We start from the raw sequence: 18,936 nt of genomic DNA, 5'->3' as shown, positions 1-18,936 counted from the left end.
ATTCAGGCGTTTGCATTTACAAGTGTGGGTGTGGAAAACGGCCGGGTGATGCTGGTTCTCCCGGAGACCCTTGTGCACTCGGTGTTGGACCTCACACCTCTACCGAGAAATGAAGAACTCAGCGACGAACAAACACCAGGTGGCGGGGAAGATCCGAGCGCCGCGCTGCACGTCTCGATGCCAGAACCCGCCCTGTTTAGCGTAGTGCAGACGGTTCTGCCGTTTGACGGTTCGACGGGAGTGTGGACGTCTCACGCCGTACCGGAGAGGACGGTTCTGCCGCAGTCCCATGAGGAATCCGAGTGTGAGCTGAGCGAGGCTTTGAGGGAGCCCGGGAAGAGCGCCAACACCACGGAGTGCGTTGGAGTACCGACCTCCGAGCACGTCGCAGAAATAGTGGGCCGCCAGGGTACGTGTCATTTGGGGTTTTACCCTTCAAAAAACTAAATATTTTAGATTTACAGTTCATTGCCTGAGCTCAGTTTTCCATCCAGTTAACTGGGACTGAACCTGTACATTGTCTCATGCTAACTACATTATGAAAGTTTAGTTAATAATGTCTAATGTGTGATAGGTCAGAAACTGTACCAGGCTGGGTACTATGTTGTCTATGTATCTGCTGAGTTAAGGGTGTGTACATTAAGATGTACACTCTCTGTTTCTCTGTAGCTCTCTCTCTCTCTCTCTCTCTCTCTCTCTCTCTCTCTGTGTGTGTGTGTGTGTGTGTGTGTGTGTGTGTGTGTGTGTGTGTGTGTGTGTGTGTGTGTGTCTGTTGCTCTCTGTCTATTCCTGCCTCTTTGTCACAATGTGTCTCTCCCTCTCCACCCCCCTAACCTAACCCCCCATCTCTGTCTGTAGGCTGTAAGATCAAAGCCCTGCGAGCGAAGACCAACACGTACATCAAAACACCATCAAGGGGGGATGTTCCAGTGTTCGTAGTTACAGGGAGGAAAGAAGACGTTGCCATGGTGAAACATGAAATTCTATCCGCGGCTGAAAAATTCTCTCTGATCCGGGCATCACGGAATAAAGTGTCAGCTCTGCTGCCCCTGCTCCATGGCGCCCCCTGGCTGCCGGGCCAGACCACCATCCAGGTACGCGTGCCCTACCCTGTAGTGGGGCTGGTGGTGGGGCCCAGAGGGTCCACCATTAAGAGAATCCAGCAGCAGACCCACACCTACATCACCACCCCAGGCCGTGAGCAGGAGCCCGTGTTTGAGGTGAGCGGGATGGCAGAGGATGTGGAGAGGGCCAGGGATGAGATCAGGGCTCACATTGCCCTGCGGACCGTTGGCACAGACACGGACCTGCGTCACGATGACTTCCTTTACAATGGCACTGATGTTAGCCTGAATGATGGTGGTTTTCATGGTGATTTCTGCTAGAACGGTACAGAGCTCCATCCTGTGGCCAGCAGGGGTTGCAGGTTCTACCTCAGTGATGTGCAGTTGTCCTTCAGCTCTGACAACTCTGATGGCTTATTGGTGACAGCTGTGTCGGCAGCAGGCTCTGAGGGACATGGATGACCAACCTGCCAGCCACACCCTGTAAGGACCTGTCCGTCAGCCAACCGCACAGGGGAGGCCCAGCAGCTACAACACCACACCATGGCTGGAAAGAGACAGTGACAACACTGCCCCCTCATGGTCAAAACCTGCTCTCTCACTCATGAACACATACACACACGCAGCACTCCAGAGTATGGTACCTCTGTCCCACTGGAGCCCAGAAAACCGTGATCCAATCTCTCTCACACACAAAAACTTACATACACACACAAGCTATGCGGTTCTCAAAGCAAGCAGTGCTCTTTAGAGTAGGACCACCACAGGATTACAAAGGAAATTTATTTTTCAATTTTTTCCAGTAAACACACTGTCAGCTGCTCTGTTACATCACTCCACCAGAGACCCTGATAGGCGGAGAGCTGTGCCTTGCTCCTGCAGCTCATTTGGAACATGTGGCTGTAGGGCTGTGGCCAGTTACAGTCCTGCACACTGTTTACACACTGTACAGTTACAGTTTGTTCCGTCTAAAGCCATCTAGGTGTTGGTAGAGCAGCCTGTGGTAAGCAGTATAATGTAAACAGTGAACACACTCTCACATATGAACACACATGAAATGCATTTGGGGTTAGGGTTAAAGGTCGGTCAATATAGGCCAATATTTGCCATTTTAAATATATCGGCATCGGCCGATATGTGTGTAATAGCAAATTTAAAGTCGGGCATGTCCGCAGGAAGCCCCGTTATTGGTGTGGTGGAAGGTGCTGCTGAAGGCTTAAATTCTCATATTTCAAAGTCCTGTGTCCATATATTTACTATGTTGCTAGAAAACTATGAAGTGCAGCTTCACTTAGTGACAGGAAAAACTAATAGCAGAACCATTGGGAACTGGCCTAATACTTACTTAACATAATGCTACAGATGGATGAAGGTTCATTAACATTAACATAATGCTACAGCTGGATGAAGGTTCATTAACATAATACTGCAGCTGGATAATACTGCAGCTGGATGAAGGTTCATTAACATAATGCTACAGCTGGATGAAGGTTCATTAACATAATACTGCAGCTGGATGAAGGTTCATTAACATAATGCTAAAGCTGGATGAAGGTTCGTTAACATAATGCTACAGCTGGATGAAGGTTCATTAACATAATGCTACAGATGGATGAAGGTTCATTAACATAATGCTACAGATGAAGGTTCATTAACATAATGCTACAGATGGATGAAGGTTCATTAACATAATGCTACAGATGAAGGTTCATAGAGCAGCATGCATCAAGCCACAACGTGGGGACCATTACAGCCATACTGTCCACATCGAGGCCAGAGACAGTGCCTCCTCTTGGTGGTGGTGTGTAGACGGGAACATTAAGATCCTGTTGTGGTTCATGCCTTCCATAACTTTGTTCTGTTCACAATGCTCAGCACTCAAATGGATGACTCAGCATTTCTCTACAAAAACTGGGTAAAACTGCATTTCTCTACAAAAACTGGGTAAAACTACTTCTGTACTACCTACATCCATAACTTGTCAAACGTGTTTAAATACAAATTAATGTATGCATGAAATCCAGTTTTCTCTGTTCATCAAGAATGCCAACTTTGTTTTCAGAGTAGCACGTGGAATAAGATTTGTCTGAACGTGTGAACAATTTCAAAGGTCTTCTGAAAGACTGCAGAGTTGGGGCACAGTGAATTTAATAAAATTTACTATTTTGAAATAACTCAATTTATAATCTATGTATAAATTATAAAAGCTTTGAGGAAAGAGTGGAAAAGTGTTGGATTTTACTCATGATTACTTAAACAAAGTTATATATAAATTGAATCATTCATTCATTCATTAAACAATGTTTTTACAGTGGATAATGAGCTGAACTTTAAAATGAGGTTGTTAATCATTGTCCTTGTCAGAAAATACACATCAATTCAATGACGTACACTTGAAACACATTTTATTACAACACATTACAGTGTTGTTCCTTCTAACATGTTTAGCTACAACAAAGTCCCTATAAATGCAATATTATTGAATACAGTGATAACTTTGACAAAATAGATCATGAAATTTTGATTGGCCCCAACCTCATCTAAGCTGGGCACGGGGTTGATGATGCTGGGGGGGGGCTCAGGAACAGAGGACCCAGTGATGTCCAGAACAGGATAAACCTTCTCCATACACATCCCAGACATTTCAATTTAACTTAAACTATATGCAGAATACAAATTCAGTATCTACTTCAGAAAATACATAATCTACAGAGGTGTACGAAGACAAGTTCTTCATTGTGTACTCTGTCAGAGGAGTTCTGTGTACACCAAGCCTGGTGGCCTCAGTGTGACATCAGAGGAGTTCTGTGTACACCCAGCCTGATGACCTCAGTGTGACATCAGAGTTCTGTGGACGCTCAGTCTGATGACCTCAGTGTGATGAGTTATTTGGAGCTCGAGTTACTCCACTGCAACTTCAGCAGGCTTCAAGAAGTCCTGCTAGTGTTCGAGAGGCCCGTTAGTGTTCAAAGTCTTGTTAGAATTTTTCAAATCACAGACTCTCATTCATGAGGATTCTACTTACTAGACCAATTTGGAGCTTTGTCAGTTTGAGTGTTTTTTCTCCAAGGCAGACAACAGAGGATTCACAGTGATGAATGCATGATCACCTCAGCCCACAGCCAGTCTATGTGCACTTGTGTGAAAACTTAATGTAAGGTTAATACTACTGAAAGATGGCTTTTGATTTAATGGTTAATATAACAGAGAGACAGGGTTAACATTAACAGTGTGTGTGAGGTTTTAATGTAAGGATTAATATAAACTGTGAGGGGTTTTAATATAAGCAATAATATAAAGTGTGTGGGGGTTAATGTAAGGATTATGTAAACTGTGTGAGATTTTAATGTAAGAATTTAAATAAACTGTGTGAAGGGATTAATGTGAGGATTTATATAAACTATGTGTGAGGTGGTATGGAAATGTTTCAAAGAACATCCAGAGGTGGGTGTGGTCTGGAGGTGGGTGTGGTGAGCTGGCAGTTCACTTGGTTGGGCTGTGAGTGGGTCAGTGGAGTGGTTGGGCAGGCTGCAGGTGGGCTGGTTGAGTGGGTGGAGCGGTCTGTGGGTGGATCATTTGAACGGGTGGGCGGGTTATTCGAGTTGGTGGGCGGGTCAGTCAAGAGGCTGGGGGTCAGCTATTGGCATGGTGTGTAGGACCTCGTCCAGTAGCTGAAGGGCTCGGTGCAAGTGGATCTCAATCCAGCACGGGGTTTCTTTGATGCTCTGGCGGGGGTAGTCAGGTCCCCAGCCCTTGACAAAACTCATACGCAGAATACACAGCCGACGGAGGTCATCCACCCCGATACCAGCTGCAGCAGACAGACCTTACACACACACAGATAATGGATCAATTAGACCATGTGTGATATGAGTATTACATGTTCTCTTACTGACTGTTTTGTATAAACAGTGATGTCAGTAACACGTTACTTTAATTGTATCACTTTTTTTTCAGTAACAAGTAATATAACGAGTTACTATTTCCAGTCCAGTAATCAGATTAAAGTTACTTATCCAAGTAACTGTGCGTTAGTATTTTTACTTTCCTTAGTAAAAATATATATTTTTGCTTTCTTCTTGGCTCAGTTCTACTTTTACGTCTGACCGTAGCGCTCGACTTTGCACGCTGCACATGAACCTGTGAGAGCGGCAAGCGCATTCATGTCATTCTGTGCAGTGTTCTCCGTAACGATATGTGGTAGTGTAAAGAAATACCCCTCAAAAACAGGATAAGGAACATTTACCTGACTAATTTTAATGTTGCATTGTGTTTCAAAAGTGCTGGAATTTTGGCTAACGTACTTAAAAATGCTTGAAATTGTAATTGTATTTCGTTTCACAACAAATAGCCATCTGACTGAACAGTTCGCTTGTATTACGGTTACAAATACATTTACAAACGTTACAAAATAATACAGCAACACAAACATAATGTCAGGATTAGGAGATTAATTAGGATTAAGGTCAGGATTAGTAATGTCAGGAGATACATTGTTACTGTTAAAAATGCACTTCCAATAAAGTGAGTATTGGAAAAACTCATTTTGCTACTGAATGTAACTACTAAAGTAACTTGTAATCTAACGTATTTACTTTTAAAATCAATTAATATGTAACATAACTATGTTACTTTTTAAAGGAGTAATCAGTAATCAGATTACTTTTTCAAGGTAACTAAGCAATCACTGGGTATAAACATACTATGTGTATATAACTCATCGTTTCCTCCCACTGATCCAGGACCTGTGTGTGTACACTCACTGATAGCTGGAGCTATTCCTCCCACTGATCCAGGACCTGGGATGTTTCCAGCCACTGCTGCCGCCTGAGCTGCTGCTGCTGCCTGAGCTGTAGCTGCCTGCTGCTGCATCTGCCGGTGACACTGCCTCAGGTCAAAGACCTACAGACACACACAGACACACTGTTACACTGATGTGCTGGGGTTAGGGTTTGTGTATTTAGGGTTACCTTGATGTAGACACTGGGGTTAGGGTTACTTTGATGTAGGTTCAGGGGTTTAAGGTGGAGGGGTTTAGGGTTTGATGGTTAAGGTTCAGGGGTTTAGGGTTAGTTTGATATAGAAACTGGGGATAGGGTTCAGGGGTTTAGGGTTCAGGGGTACCTTGATGTAGGCACTGGGGTTAGGGTTACTTTGATGTAGGTTCAGGGGTTTAGGGGTACCTTGATGTAGGCGCTGGGGTTAGGGTTCAGGGGTTTAGGGTTACCTTGATGTAGGTGAAGGGGTTAGGGTTTGAGGGTTAGGGTTCAGGGGTTTAGGGGTACCTTGATGTAGGCGCTGGGGATGGGGTTCAGGGGTTTAGGGGTACTTTGATGTAGGTGGAGGGGTTAGGGTTTGAGGGTTAGGGTTCAGGGGTACCTTAATGTAGGCGCTGGGGTAGATCTTATGAACAGCATCACCTGGAGCTCTTCCAGCTTCTCGGTCCAGATAGTAACTCTGGACAAACACTGCATGGTCGCTAAGGCAACGCACCCAAACATCTCCCTCACCCTTACACTCCAACTGGACCCCCTTTCCAATATGCAACCTATAGAGAGAAAGAGAGAGAGTGTGAGTGTGTGTGAGAGAGAGGGAGAGCATGTGAGAGTTAGTGTGAGCAGGAGAGTCCGAGTGCGAGAGGGAGAGAGTCAGAAAGGGAGTGTGGATATGAAAGAGAGGGAGGAAGGAAGTGAGGGGGAGAATGTGTGTGAGTGAGTGCAAGAGGGGAAGTGTGAGAGAGGGAGAGTGTGTGAGAAAGTGTCTTAAGTTTTATATCTTAATGTTCTCAACTATTTAACACTTATTGTGTTGTGCCTGCCTTGTGTCCTACTGTACCAACACAACTGTCTGAACACTCTATGGACGCCAATGCACCTGGGGTGCCAATGGCATAAAGACATGTTGAACTCCAATCAAAACCCCTCAGTATAAAACACAGTGACAGTTTGGTTATAAAACCCAAATTCAACTGGTATGAATTCAAGCAATCATAACAGCAAGTGAAAACATTTTGATAAATTGCAAATTAAATTTAAAGATGTGAAATTAACAATATTCCATGACATGACCAAAAAATTATATAAATATTTATCAAATTCAGACTTTCCATGTCATTTTAAAATGCCATGGACATTTAAAAATTCCATGATATCCCTGAAATTCCATGACCAGTGGAAACCCTGAAATGGGAGCGTGCCTGGCCCTCTTAATTACTTCGGTGAAATGAGTGTCTGGGATAGATTAGCATGCCTGGCACGCTTGATTGCTTCAGTGAAATGAGTGTGTCTGGGATAGATTAGCATGCCTGGCCCTCTCGATTGCTTCGGTGAAATGAGTGTGTCTGGGATAGATTAGCATGCCTGGCCCTCTCGATTGCTTCGGTGCGGTGCACATTGCTTAGTTGGCCCAGGCAGAAGCGATCTCCACCAGAAGGGTCGACGTAGCCATCCACAGTCACCACGGGACACGAAGACGGCACCTTAAACGTCTCCCCCACCTGCACATCCATCTCAAAATATGCAATGGAGCACCAATAATCTGGTGCTGAGAGGAAGAAAGAGACAGAACCAGTGTGTGTACGTAAGACACAGAATGGGGGGAGGGTGTTTACGTGTGTGAGAGACACAGAAGGAGAGAGCACATGTTAGGGGACGGGAGAGAGAGAGCACGAGTGTGTGTGAGAGTGAGACAGATGTGGAGGGAGACAGACAGACGTGGGAAACAGAACATCAGGAGCGAGACAAGCATCAAAAATCAATAAGTAGAGGATTTTTGGTAGAACTGCATCTAATTATTAGTATATTAATATTAGTATAATACTTGAGTTTAAAAGGAAAGGTATGTGATAAGATTTGAAGTTTAGTTAAGTTTAGTGATTTTCATAGTTATTTTATTTATTACACAACACAACATTGGACTTCTAGAAATAGATGGAAAAACATTCACAGAAATTGATAAACATCTGTGACTCAACGTCTTACAGAGCCAATCACTGTTTAGGTCTTACACAACTCACAACCGCTCATACAGATTAACCCCGAGTGTGTGCGCAGTGTCACCTGGGTGGGTAGATATCGGCGGCTGAAATACCAGGTCACTGTGCACAGGCCCTGAGGGAAGAGAAAAGATCACCTTCATCAAAGAACTTTTCTGTAATTCTGGAATATTCTGGAATGTTCCTTTGGTAGGGAGATGAGCAGAAAGCCGCAACATAATGGGAATGCTGTAGAGTACTGATGTCTCATTTGTAACTTCTAGAAAGTTCATAGTCACAAAAGCTGTGAAGTATGTGGATGTCTTTGTCTCTGATGTACACAGTACATGCTACTGTGTACATCAGAGTGTAACAGTTCTGGGGCAAGTGTGTAGTTTGTGTGTGCTACAGTGGCTGTATATGCGTGGAGACAGCTACAGTGGCTAGCCCAAAAGTGTTTGTGTAATAGGCAAATCTGTCTATACCAGGGGTGTCCAAACATTTTGCAGCTAGGGCCAGATTTGGTGAGGTGAATATGTGTGGGAGCCATCCATTCAGCCTGGCATTGGGGGGGCATAGTATACACTGCCATCTGTCGCTATTAGTATAGTATAGTATACACTGCACTAGGGCTGGGTATTGATTCAAATTCCAAGAATCGATCCGATTCTGAAGATTAAGAATCGATTTATTTCGATTTAATCCGATTTAATCGATTCGATCCAATTCGGGGTTTAGTGTTATTAAAAATGTATTTGAGCTGTTTCCTGACTGTACAGAAGCAGCATGTTAAAACTAGTATTATATCGATATTAATCAGCAAATAGTTACTGGTAGTTGGTAGTTGCTGATGGCTGGAAGACTGGTGAAAAGGGTAATCATAAATCTACCTTCAAGAAAGGATAATCCAGGACAATATACAGAGGACATCTTTGAGGTGTCTATATCAGCAACAGTGGACTCCTACTGGGACACGAACCAGTGCATTATTATTATGATTGAAATAATTAAGAATTCACCCAAAAGCTGTTGCTACCAAATGCATTTTTATTTTAAAAGTGCTTACACTTAATAAACTGAAAGTATAAAATGTAAACGTGTATTTTTCTTTAAAGTGCGAATACAAGAACAGAACTGTCACGTTACGGTCCCCGACTCCTCCCTTTTGGGCGTGTGTTTACGTTGTCTGCGTCGGTGGACCTCCGTGGGTGCGGGTGCGTCTTGTGATAATCCGTCTCACCTGTGGCTCGTCTCGTCATCACATTTGGTTTGTGTGGTTTGTCTATTTAATGTGCGTTCGCGCAGCGTCCTGTGCTCGTCGTTGTTTGAGTCACACATGTTCTATGTAAACGTGTTTTATGTGCGCTGTCTGCGCTTCGGTAAATGTAATAAACGTAACGATTTGGAAAGTGCAAAGGATTCTGTCTCGTCCATCGCCTTGCGCCCAACATTACAAGAACATTTTTAACTTTTTTAAACTGTAAAAACACTGGGTAAACTGTCAGTGACATGGACTAACTGTAAATAGTCACTGACACTGGATAAACTGTCCTTCTGCTTTTAGATTGCCGATTTGACTATAGTTATTACCGGCACTGTCCGACGCCATGTTGTTTTATAGTTAGTTAGACCGAGCACGCCTGCGTGAATTCAGTGACGCGGCGGGGGTAAAAGTTCACACAAAAAAAAAAAAAAAAAAAAATCGATCTTTGGACGTACGAATCGATCATCAGATCATCATATGCGAATCGATTCTGAATCGGAAAATCAATTTTTTCAACACAGGCCTACACTGCACGGGGTTCTTCTGGTGAAATATAAAATGCTGTAGTGAAAATTTGAATGCAGGCCGCATTTCGCAATAGAGTCAACAGTGAAAATTTGAATGGACACCAAAAATTTGGACACCCCTGGTTTATACTATACATCTATACATCTATATGGCTCTTGGATGTCTCATCGAACCACAGCACCTTCTCCCAAGCACTCTCTGAATCATTCAGGTGTTCAATGTCAACTTCAGGTGGGCCTGCACATGTGATTCTGCAGACAGGTGTCTTTTATACATGTGAGAAGTTGAAACAGGTGTAAATGCAGGTTCAGAGATTAAATTAGGAGTATCTAACCGGTCTGTGGGAGCCAGAACTCTTTAATTGTTGGTGGGAGATCAAATACTTATTTCACACAATGAAATGCTAAAATTGTTTTTGAATTTTCTATAATGTAATATTCTGTATTGTCTTTTCAATATTCTATCTCTCACTGTTAAAATAAACTTACCATTAAAATTATAGACTGTTAATTTCTATGTCAGTGGGCAAACTTACAAAATCAGTGAGGGATCAAATTATTTTTTCCTCCACTGTAGCAGACTCTCACAAAAGCTTTCCAGAAACACGATAAACTTCCAGCATTGTGGGTTTTACTGACTTGAACGTTTTGATAGTAAAGTGTTTATTTCTTCTATATCCAGTTTTATAGTTATTTTAAAGCCTCACAGTTGTCACCACTGCAGCTGTTCTAACCTTTGACCTATTTAAATGATAGTCACACTGTTTATTAATAGTTTTGTACATCAAATATTTAATTTGAATGTAAAAGGTTACAACTGTTGTTGCTATCGGTGTGTGTGAGAAGTGTAATAAATTTCTTTGTAATCTAATAAGTCTTGTGGTCTATTTCAGCCTCAGGATGTAGCTTTAAACACAGCAATAAAGTTAAGAACTCTGGTGCTGGAATCAGTGTCAATATCAGCTGTTCAGAATCGGAATCAGATCAGAAAAAATGTGGATTGGCCCCTCGCTAGTTAGAACTCTATTAGAGAGAATACTCAAAATCTGTTTTATGTATATAATGTAAAGTATGTGAAATGGTGATGATCATTAAAGTGCTTCTCGAAGAGGCAGGGTTGCAGTCCGTGTATTTGTGTGTGTGTACACGTATACACAGTACAGGTGACTGAGTATCGGGGAGTGTGTGTGTGCATGTGACACTCACAGTACTGGGGAGGGTGGTGGTGCAAGTGTCCATTCTGGTGAGGCAGGCTGGGGGGTACACCACTCCCTCTTGGCCAAGGGCCTCCTGCTGCTACAAGAGACAAACAGTCAATCAAGGGAGCATGTGAACTCTAATAAGAATGTATGCTCTAATGTTAAAGTACTCTAATGTTGACGTTAATGTTAATATACTGTTAATGTACTGGGGGAACAGCAGACGGAACAGCTGTGCATTTGTGGGGGAACAGCTGTGGGGGGAGGGGGGAGCTGGGGGGGGGGGGGGGGGGGTAGAATGTGTGGTGTGTGTGGGGGACATCTGTGGGGGGGCAGAAGAGCTGCAAATTTAGTTATTCCCAAATACTTTGATATATTTGGAGATGCTATAGTCATGGCAACAGCTAAATGTTTTCATATTTCTTAATGTCGACAGGAAGAACAGAAACTGGAAGTGTCAATGACAGCACCCCAAACCTAACCAAACCTGGAGACCACCCCTTCCCACAAATCCTGTCTGTTGTCATTCTCATTAAACAATATCTGTCCACTGAACGACCAAACCCAGCCATATCTATCCCATAACCCATAACTGCAAGTGTCTTACTAGCTGGTCCAGCAGCTAAACTAGGAAAGGCGGAGCTGGAGGCAGTGCTTGTTGCATCTGGTGGAGGCAGGAGGGCGGGGCTGCTGAAGGTGTCCGGCAGGGCTGGGCGGGTGGAGGTGGGCGGAGCTGGGTGAGAGGGGGCAGGCTGGTGCTGTATGGTCTGGATGCTGTGAGACCCATCAGTGCTGGAATGAGGGGTCTGTCCTTCAAACTCCTCCTTCACCAAGAGACCTGCACTGGGTCCTACACACACACACACACACACACACACGCATCCAAATTGATTGGTTGAGCTGTAATATAAACATTAATGCTTCAAAGGACAGAGGTGGGCCTCACCTGCACCACTCAGAGTCAGTCCAGACAGGTCTGGGAGACAGAGACACAGTGAGCGTCAGCAGCAGCTTTAGGACTGAGCAGTAATAACAAAAATACTAACCAAAACACGTCCAAACACTTTAATTTCTGTCATCTTTACCACATAGTAAACCAACACGAGGCTGAGACACAGAGAGACAGGGACACAGAGAGACAGGGACACAGAGAGACAGAGAGACAGGGACACAGAGAGACAGGGACACAGAGAGACAGGGACACAGAGAGACAGGGACACAGAGAGACAGAGAGACAGGGACACAGAGAGACAGGGACACAGAGAGACAGGGCATCAGCAGTGGGGAGAGCTTCTTCCCTCCATCTCCCTGAGGGTTAGGGTCAGGTAATTACCCTCACTGTGCTACATCACGAGTGAGCTACATGTCATGTTTTACAACACACTGGAGGAAAAGGTCGTGCTGAAGAAGATGGTGGTGTGTGTGTGCGCGGTACTAACCGATGCCCGGAGATGCCACCCTCTCATAGTGGTAGGGGTTAACACACACACTGTCACACTTGAGGTCGAAGGCGAACTGGCAGTACTTAACGTGTTTGAGCTCGTTCTTATGCAGATCCGGCCACCGCCACAGACGTGCATAGATCACATGTGGAAACCCCTTTCGCCCCGCCACCTAAACAGAACAAGAGCATTAGTATCAGCTGTACTGTATCTTACTGTGTCCAGTGTGGTATGCTGCCCCAGCTGTGATGTGTCCAGTGTGGTATGTTGCCCCAGCTGTGATGTGTGTTACCTGCAGGCGTCCGTCCAGGGTGCGCTGGATGGTAACACACTTGCTAGGGTGTGCTCCGTTTGTTGTTACCGCCGTGATTAGAGAGTCCAACTCATCCTTCTTTTCTTTCAGTTTCTTCACCAGACTCTCAATGGCACGTTTGGAGAAGGACTCGCTCTCGCCTCCCTGTCTGTGGCACATGAGACTGTGCACTATGCTCAGACAGGCGTCATTACTGGTGGGCGTGCTGGACACAGACATACTGCTCCGCACAAACGCACCTCAAATCCTTCAACTGCACACACACACAGTATGCTTACAAAATGTTCTCAGTGAGATGCCACTATTACAGGTGTTGCACTCTGTATGGCACAGAGGACATCTATGAACTTGTGTACTGTCTGTGATGTAATGTATAGCCCCTCCTACACAAAAATGCCTTCAGCTTCCAGCTCCACTGCCACGAACACTGCGAAAACAAACAAACAAAATACTCACCAGCAAATCAAGAACAGGTTTGGTTTAAACACGTAATGGAATCAGTTCCACTTTCATTTATAACAGCGGACAGTGCAAACAGCACACAAACACCCATCAAACCAGTCCACAGGCACCAGCAAACCAGCCCACAGACACCAGCAAACCAGTCCACAGCTGCCCACATTATGCACATAAAAAAGAGACAATAAAGTAGTTTTCCCCATAAGTTTGCTTTACTGCAGAACAATATACAAACACAATCAATAATAACAGATTATATGACGATTCTAAAGACTCTTTACAGTATTTACAGCTGTTATAAGTAGGGTCAGGGGTATAAGGTAGGGTCAGGGGTATAAGGTAGGGTTAAGGGTATAAAGTAGGGACAGAGGTATAAAGTAGGGTCAGGGGCATAAAGTATGGTCAGGGGTATAAAGTAGGGTTAAGGGTACATAGTATGGTTATGGATATAAGTAGCTAAGCTAGCTGAGGAGCTTAAACAAGTCCGACATAAACTCAACCGTTCGTTCATGGATAAGAATAAAATGGCGTGACAAGGTTAACATGAACAAAACCCACTTTAAATTGTCTTTTGAAACACTGTTGTTAAATAACCGGACGAACACTTCTGCCAGTAATGTGAAGTTTATAATCCCTGGACAGGAGCGCCGTCCTTCAGCGCTGCTGTTATTAGAAAACAAAGAGCGAGCCACGTTAGCTAGCGCGGCTACATCACCACAGTGCGGCCACAATCTCACAAGTAAACGCTTTATTGCTCATAGATTAGCACTAAGTGTGTGATTACAAAGATACCGGACAGCCTGTTAATAATGTTCATGAACAGCAGGTATTCAGACGCGTATCTGGTTATGTGGCTGGTAAGCTGTGTTGGTAATGTTAGCTCAGTCTGCCCAGGAACATCCGAGCTGACTAAAGAGCTGAAACACGGGGTCTACACACGTTAAACGTCGATATAAACGAGACAGAAACGCTTACCGTTCACATCACAAATACTCCGGTGTCGTTTTAGCTGGACCTCTAGACATCTGGAATCAAGAGCAGAAGTCGGTGTGTCCCACTGTCTGTTTGCCCTGCGCAACCTGAATCATTTAGCGCTTCAATATGGCGCAAAACGCGCACACGCCGATGCTCCAACAGAGGAAACGCGACCTTAGGAATATTAGGGGAACACACTGGATCTCCATGAATGAAAGATTCAAGTTGAAATTATTTAATAACATAAACTGTGTACTTTGTTGAGAACAGAATCATGCAACAGTTGATTGAAAGCAACATCATAAATCCTAGATTCAAAACACCAAATATCAAAGTAAAAAATTAATCACAGGTTGATCCAATTTCCACAGGTCATATTGGGACTCAGTGGTATGTATGGCCTCTACATGCTTGTATACACTCCCAACAACGTCTGGGCTACTGATGAGACAGAGGATGGTGTTCTGTGGGATCTCTTCCCAGACCTGGAACAGGGCTTCTGTGAGCTCCTGAACTCAGGCAGCATAGGATGCATAATATTCCAGAGGTGGATTCAGGACTGGTGATCAGTGGTACTTTTGTCATCCAGGAGCTGTCTACACTCTAGCCAGATGAAGCTGGGCAGTGTCCTGCACCAGGAGGAACTCAAGCTCCACTGTATCAGTGTAAGGTCTTACAGTGGCTCTGAGGATTTCATCCTGGTATGTAACATTCAGTCAGGGTACTGTTGACTATGATGTGTAGGTCTGTGCAACCCTCCAAGGACATGCTTCCCCAGACCATCACTGTCCCACCACCACACTGATCATGTTGTATAATGTTGCATGCAGAAAAATGTTCTTGACCATCTCCATCTCCAGACCATGTTCTCGTCTGTAAAGAGAACAGGACACAAGTGGAGAACCTGCCAATGGAAGACCTGGTCTCTGACAAATGCTCATGGAGCTTCATCGTGTTAGAAGATAATGGTGCGTGTGTGTGTGTGTGTGTGTGTGTGTGAACTGCCCTATCCAGCTCTCCTTGTGTAACAGCCTGTGTCCTGATATCTCATCCACACTCTGGAGACTGTGTTGCTGGACACAACAAACCTTTTTGTGACAGCACATATGGAGGTGCCATCCTGGAAGACCTGGACATCTTGAGTAACCTGAATGGACTGCAATGACAATGATCCCAGTGTAACTATCAGTTACTGTCTGCATCTGTAAGTGTGTCTGTGAGTGTATTTGTCTATACGTGTATCTGCATCTGTGATTGTATCTGTCTATAAGTGTATCTGCATCTGTGATTGTATCTGTGTGTATGTGTCTGTTATTGTATTTGTAAGTGTATCTCCGTCAGTAAGTGTATATTCGTATATGATTGTATCTGCATCAGTGATTGTATCTGCATGTGTAAGTGTATGTGTGTGTGATTGTATCTGCGTCTGTGTTTTTTCAATATGACCTGCCCCGTCACCATGACCCCTCATTCACTCTGACCTGCCCCATCTCAGACTTTAGTGCTGACTGCCTTCTTCTGCTTCTGATGGTCACCTCCTGTTTATCCTCTTCTGATGCCACCTCCTGTTTATCCTCTTCTGATGGTCACCTCCTGTTTATCCTCTTCTGATGCCACCTCCTGATTATCCTCTTCTGATGGTCACCTCCTGTTTATCCTCTTCTGATGCCACCTCCTGTTTATCCTCTTCTGATGGTCACCTCCTGTTTATCCTCTTCTGATGGTCACCTCCTGTTTATCCTCTTCTGATGGTCACCTCCTGTTTATCCTCTTCTGATGCCCACCTCCTGATTATCCTCTTCTGATGCCACCTCCTGATTATCCTCTTCTGATGCCCACCTCCTGATTATCCTCTTCTGATGGTCACCTCCTGTTTATCCTCTTCTGATGGTCACCTCCTGTTTATCCTCTTCTGATGCCACCTCCTGTTTATCCTCTTCTGATGCCACCTCCTGTTTATCCTCTTCTGATGCCCACCTCCTGTTTATCCTCTTCTGATGCCACCTCCTGATTATCCTCTTCTGATGCCACCTCCTGATTATCCTCTTCTGATGCCACCTCCTGTTTATCCTCTTGACAGGAGCAACAGAACCAACAGTAGCTCAGCAAGAATGACACAAAAAATTTCAAAACTACATAATTGGAAAAATCTTTAATATTTTGCTATATTAAAACAATTTGTTTGAATTGAATAATAACACACACACACACAAACACAAACACACAGTGTTAACTGTTTTTTCCAGGCTGGGTGTGTCGCTCCTGGCGCACCACTGGAACAGTGAGGAAGTCCTCAGCCAGAATGACACGTGTGCATGAGCCTTGAAGAGCCTGTTCTGCCTGCACCTTCAGCTGGCTGATGGGGGCTCCTCCACCACCCTGCTGGTCCCCTACTGCACCGCTCTCCTGCTCCTGCTGGTCCCCCGCTGGTCTGTAGCGCTGGCTGAAGTGATGAAGCACCAGGGTGCGGGCTCCACAGGCCAGTGCCACTGCTGCTGCCATGCTGGGAGTGCTGTGTCCATGTTCTACAGCCTTCTCCTGCTGCCCGTCCTCCAGCGTGGCCTCGTGTACCATCACATCTGCCCCCTCACATGCTCTTCTGCCCCCCTCCCCCACCAGTGCACTGCAGTCCCCAAACACACACACCTTCCTGCCGCGCACCGCCGGCTCCAGCACCTCTTCTGGACGCAACAAACGGCCACTGTCAAGTGTGACGCTCTGGCCGTTCTTCAGACGGCCATACAGGGGTCCTGGATTCACCCCTGCAGGACAGAGCAACAGGGTTATCACACCAATCAGCACACCTCATGTTACCCAGGCCCTTTAACCAATCAACACAGCTTTAGTCTGGTTACATAGCTCTGTCAGTAACACAACTTTAGTCTGGTTACCTAGCTCTGTCAGTAACACAGCTTTAGTCTGGTTACATAGCTCTGTCAGTAACACAACTTTAGTCTAGTTACCTAGCTCTGTCAGTAACACAACTTTAGTCGTAACACAACTTTAGTCTGGTTACCTAGCTCTGTCAGTAACACAGCTTTAGTCTGGTTACCTAGCTCTTTCAGTAACACAACCTTAGTCCGGTTACCTAGCTCTGTCAGAAACACAGCTTTAGTCCGGTTACCTAGCTCTGTCAGTAACACAACCTTAGTCTGCTTACCTAGCTCTGTCAGTAACACAACTTTAGTCGTAACACAACTTTAGTCTGGTTACCTAGCTCTGTCAATAACACAGCTTTAGTCTGGTTACCTATCTCTGTCAGAAACACAGCTTTAAGTCTAGTTACCTAGCTCTTTCAGTAACTCCACTTTCAGACGGCCTGGCCTCTCTCGCTCCTGTACTGCAAACCCAAATGAAGGCACTCTGTGGTAGAGCTGGAACGCCTGGACCACAAACCGCTGGTCATGTACAAGGCTGTAGCAGTCAGAGTCTGGGTCCAGGTGCACGGTCCTGCCAGGCCGCTCCTGTGGGTGGAGCTGTGGGCTGCTGGTGGTCAGCGCAGGGTCAAGATGTCCAGTGCAGGGACTTTGCTCTCTGCTTGGCTCCAGCTCATGTACAGCATACGTGAGCAGCAGGTCGGACCTGGAGATCTGCAGTGCTACACGCAGGAAGTTCCTCAGGCCCTGTGGACCATATACCTCTATATGCGGCCCCTCCTGGTCACCATGGGGAGAACAGCTCAAACTCAATGTGCACAGTAGTCCTGGCAGACCAAAGAAGTGATCACCGTGGAGATGAGATATAAAAACTTTGGTGATCTTACCTGGGGAGGAAAAAATTGTGAGTTTTTTCTCCATTACACAATAAAATATGACCATTCATTAAAACATTAAATTGCATTCGTTAATAAAAAAAAAATACCAAATCATATGCAGTAGACTGTGGTTAGACGCCTTCCATAAACTGTGACTGTGATATACCTGACTGCCCATCATCGTTATAATCATATTTAGAACAATGCAAATGTTCTAGCTAAACGCGCCGCCCATGCCAATAAGCGGCGAACTGGATAATATCGTCATATTGCCCCATGACTTCAATGGTAGCGGAACATGCCACGCCAGTCTCGATTAAGCAATAGTCGATTAAAGCAGGAAGGATTGGCGAATCAATAACTGTTCAGAGCCTCATCTCAAATCCTAGAAAGGGACGTTTTAGTACACAACACGCTGAAAATCCGTCTTCGGTCTAAATTAACAAAAATATAATAACGTAAATTAAACGTAATGCAGAAATGACTTCTCAGTTGTAATTAATTCCCTTATGCATATAAGTACCTAAAGACACCTCCATTCATCTGTACAGCACATTTAGACTCACTAGCTCTGATGGCACTCTTCATGAGCTGGGTCTGGGTGCCCTCCCCGCAGTCGAAGAGCCAACACTCGCCCTCCGTCCTGAGCACCAGGGCTGAAGCCCCGCGGTGTGGAGACGGATACGCCGACCCGGTTCCAAGGAAAGTTATATCCATAGACATTTGTAGGATAATGTACAATGTCCACCAGCGTTTAGAGGGAACACCGATACTGAAACAACATCGGCGGCGCTTCCTTTCACTTCTTCCCGCAGTCAGTGGTCTACGGTGAAACAAATCAATGTATCGTTGTTTGACTAATCATGTCTGAAACACGAGTTTTTACAGGACATGTGCGATGCTGAATCTCACAAAATAGTTAAAAGTCAAAGTCAACTTTATTTATATAGCGCTTTTCACAACACA

General features: G+C 44.8%; 3 protein-coding genes across 4 annotated transcripts; 1 reads left to right on the top strand and 2 right to left on the bottom strand.

Annotated features, from left to right (window-relative positions):
• The first annotated feature begins 42 nt into the window (after positions 1-42).
• Positions 43-3,735, top strand: mex3c (mex-3 RNA binding family member C). The gene is made up of 2 exons (XM_076999187.1): positions 43-409; positions 859-3,735. Exons 1-2 carry the CDS (start codon positions 49-51, stop codon positions 1,383-1,385), a joined length of 888 nt encoding a protein of 295 aa, XP_076855302.1. The 5' UTR covers positions 43-48; the 3' UTR covers positions 1,386-3,735.
• Positions 3,453-14,376, bottom strand: smad4b (SMAD family member 4b). The gene is made up of 11 exons (XM_076999185.1): positions 14,217-14,376; positions 12,762-13,209; positions 12,467-12,641; positions 11,974-12,003; positions 11,635-11,877; positions 11,035-11,124; positions 8,123-8,173; positions 7,424-7,607; positions 6,444-6,612; positions 5,828-5,966; positions 3,453-4,890 (listed from the first exon to the last, which is right to left on the bottom strand). The coding sequence occupies exons 2-11, from the start codon at positions 12,999-13,001 to the stop codon at positions 4,679-4,681; spliced, it is 1,533 nt and encodes a 510-aa protein (XP_076855300.1). The 5' UTR covers positions 13,002-13,209; positions 14,217-14,376; the 3' UTR covers positions 3,453-4,678.
• A 1,380-nt stretch (positions 14,377-15,756) lies between these two features.
• elac1 (elaC ribonuclease Z 1) lies at positions 15,757-18,898 on the bottom strand. 2 transcript variants are annotated; one of them, XM_076999184.1, is made up of 4 exons: positions 18,537-18,898; positions 17,503-17,979; positions 16,863-16,978; positions 15,757-16,288 (listed from the first exon to the last, which is right to left on the bottom strand). In XM_076999184.1, the coding sequence occupies exons 1-4, from the start codon at positions 18,691-18,693 to the stop codon at positions 16,091-16,093; spliced, it is 948 nt and encodes a 315-aa protein (XP_076855299.1). In that variant the 5' UTR covers positions 18,694-18,898; the 3' UTR covers positions 15,757-16,090. The 2 variants fall into 2 exon arrangements, with proteins under 2 accessions (XP_076855299.1, XP_076855298.1); XM_076999183.1 differs by lacking the exon at positions 15,757-16,288 and having other exon boundaries at positions 16,361-16,978; positions 18,537-18,895.
• Positions 18,899-18,936: the final 38 nt, after the last annotated feature.

Source organism: Brachyhypopomus gauderio, chromosome 3, assembly GCF_052324685.1.
Source record: "Brachyhypopomus gauderio isolate BG-103 chromosome 3, BGAUD_0.2, whole genome shotgun sequence".
In the NCBI taxonomy this organism is placed as follows: domain Eukaryota; kingdom Metazoa; phylum Chordata; class Actinopteri; order Gymnotiformes; family Hypopomidae; genus Brachyhypopomus; species Brachyhypopomus gauderio.
Note: the sequence above shows the minus strand (reverse complement) of the source record. Positions and strands in the feature narration are given on the sequence as shown.

Coding starts and splice junctions, on each gene's coding strand:
- mex3c (XM_076999187.1), top strand. CDS start 49: ATGCTGGTTCTCCCGGAGACCCTTGTGCACTCGGTGTTGGACCTCACA. Junction 410..858: donor AGAAATAGTGGGCCGCCAGG/GTACGTGTCATT, acceptor CTCTGTCTGTAG/GCTGTAAGATCAAAGCCCTG.
- smad4b (XM_076999185.1), bottom strand. CDS start 13,001: ATGTCTGTGTCCAGCACGCCCACCAGTAATGACGCCTGTCTGAGCATA. Junction 8,174..11,034: donor CCACCACCCTCCCCAGTACT/GTGAGTGTCACA, acceptor CTCTTCCCTCAG/GGCCTGTGCACAGTGACCTG. Junction 4,891..5,827: donor AGGAATAGCTCCAGCTATCA/GTGAGTGTACAC, acceptor TGTGTGTGTAAG/GTCTGTCTGCTGCAGCTGGT.
- elac1 (XM_076999183.1), bottom strand. CDS start 18,693: ATGTCTATGGATATAACTTTCCTTGGAACCGGGTCGGCGTATCCGTCT. Junction 17,980..18,536: donor GAAGAGTGCCATCAGAGCTA/GTGAGTCTAAAT, acceptor TTTCCTCCCCAG/GTAAGATCACCAAAGTTTTT. Junction 16,979..17,502: donor GGAGTTACTGAAAGAGCTAG/GTAACTAGACTT, acceptor TCTGTCCTGCAG/GGGTGAATCCAGGACCCCTG.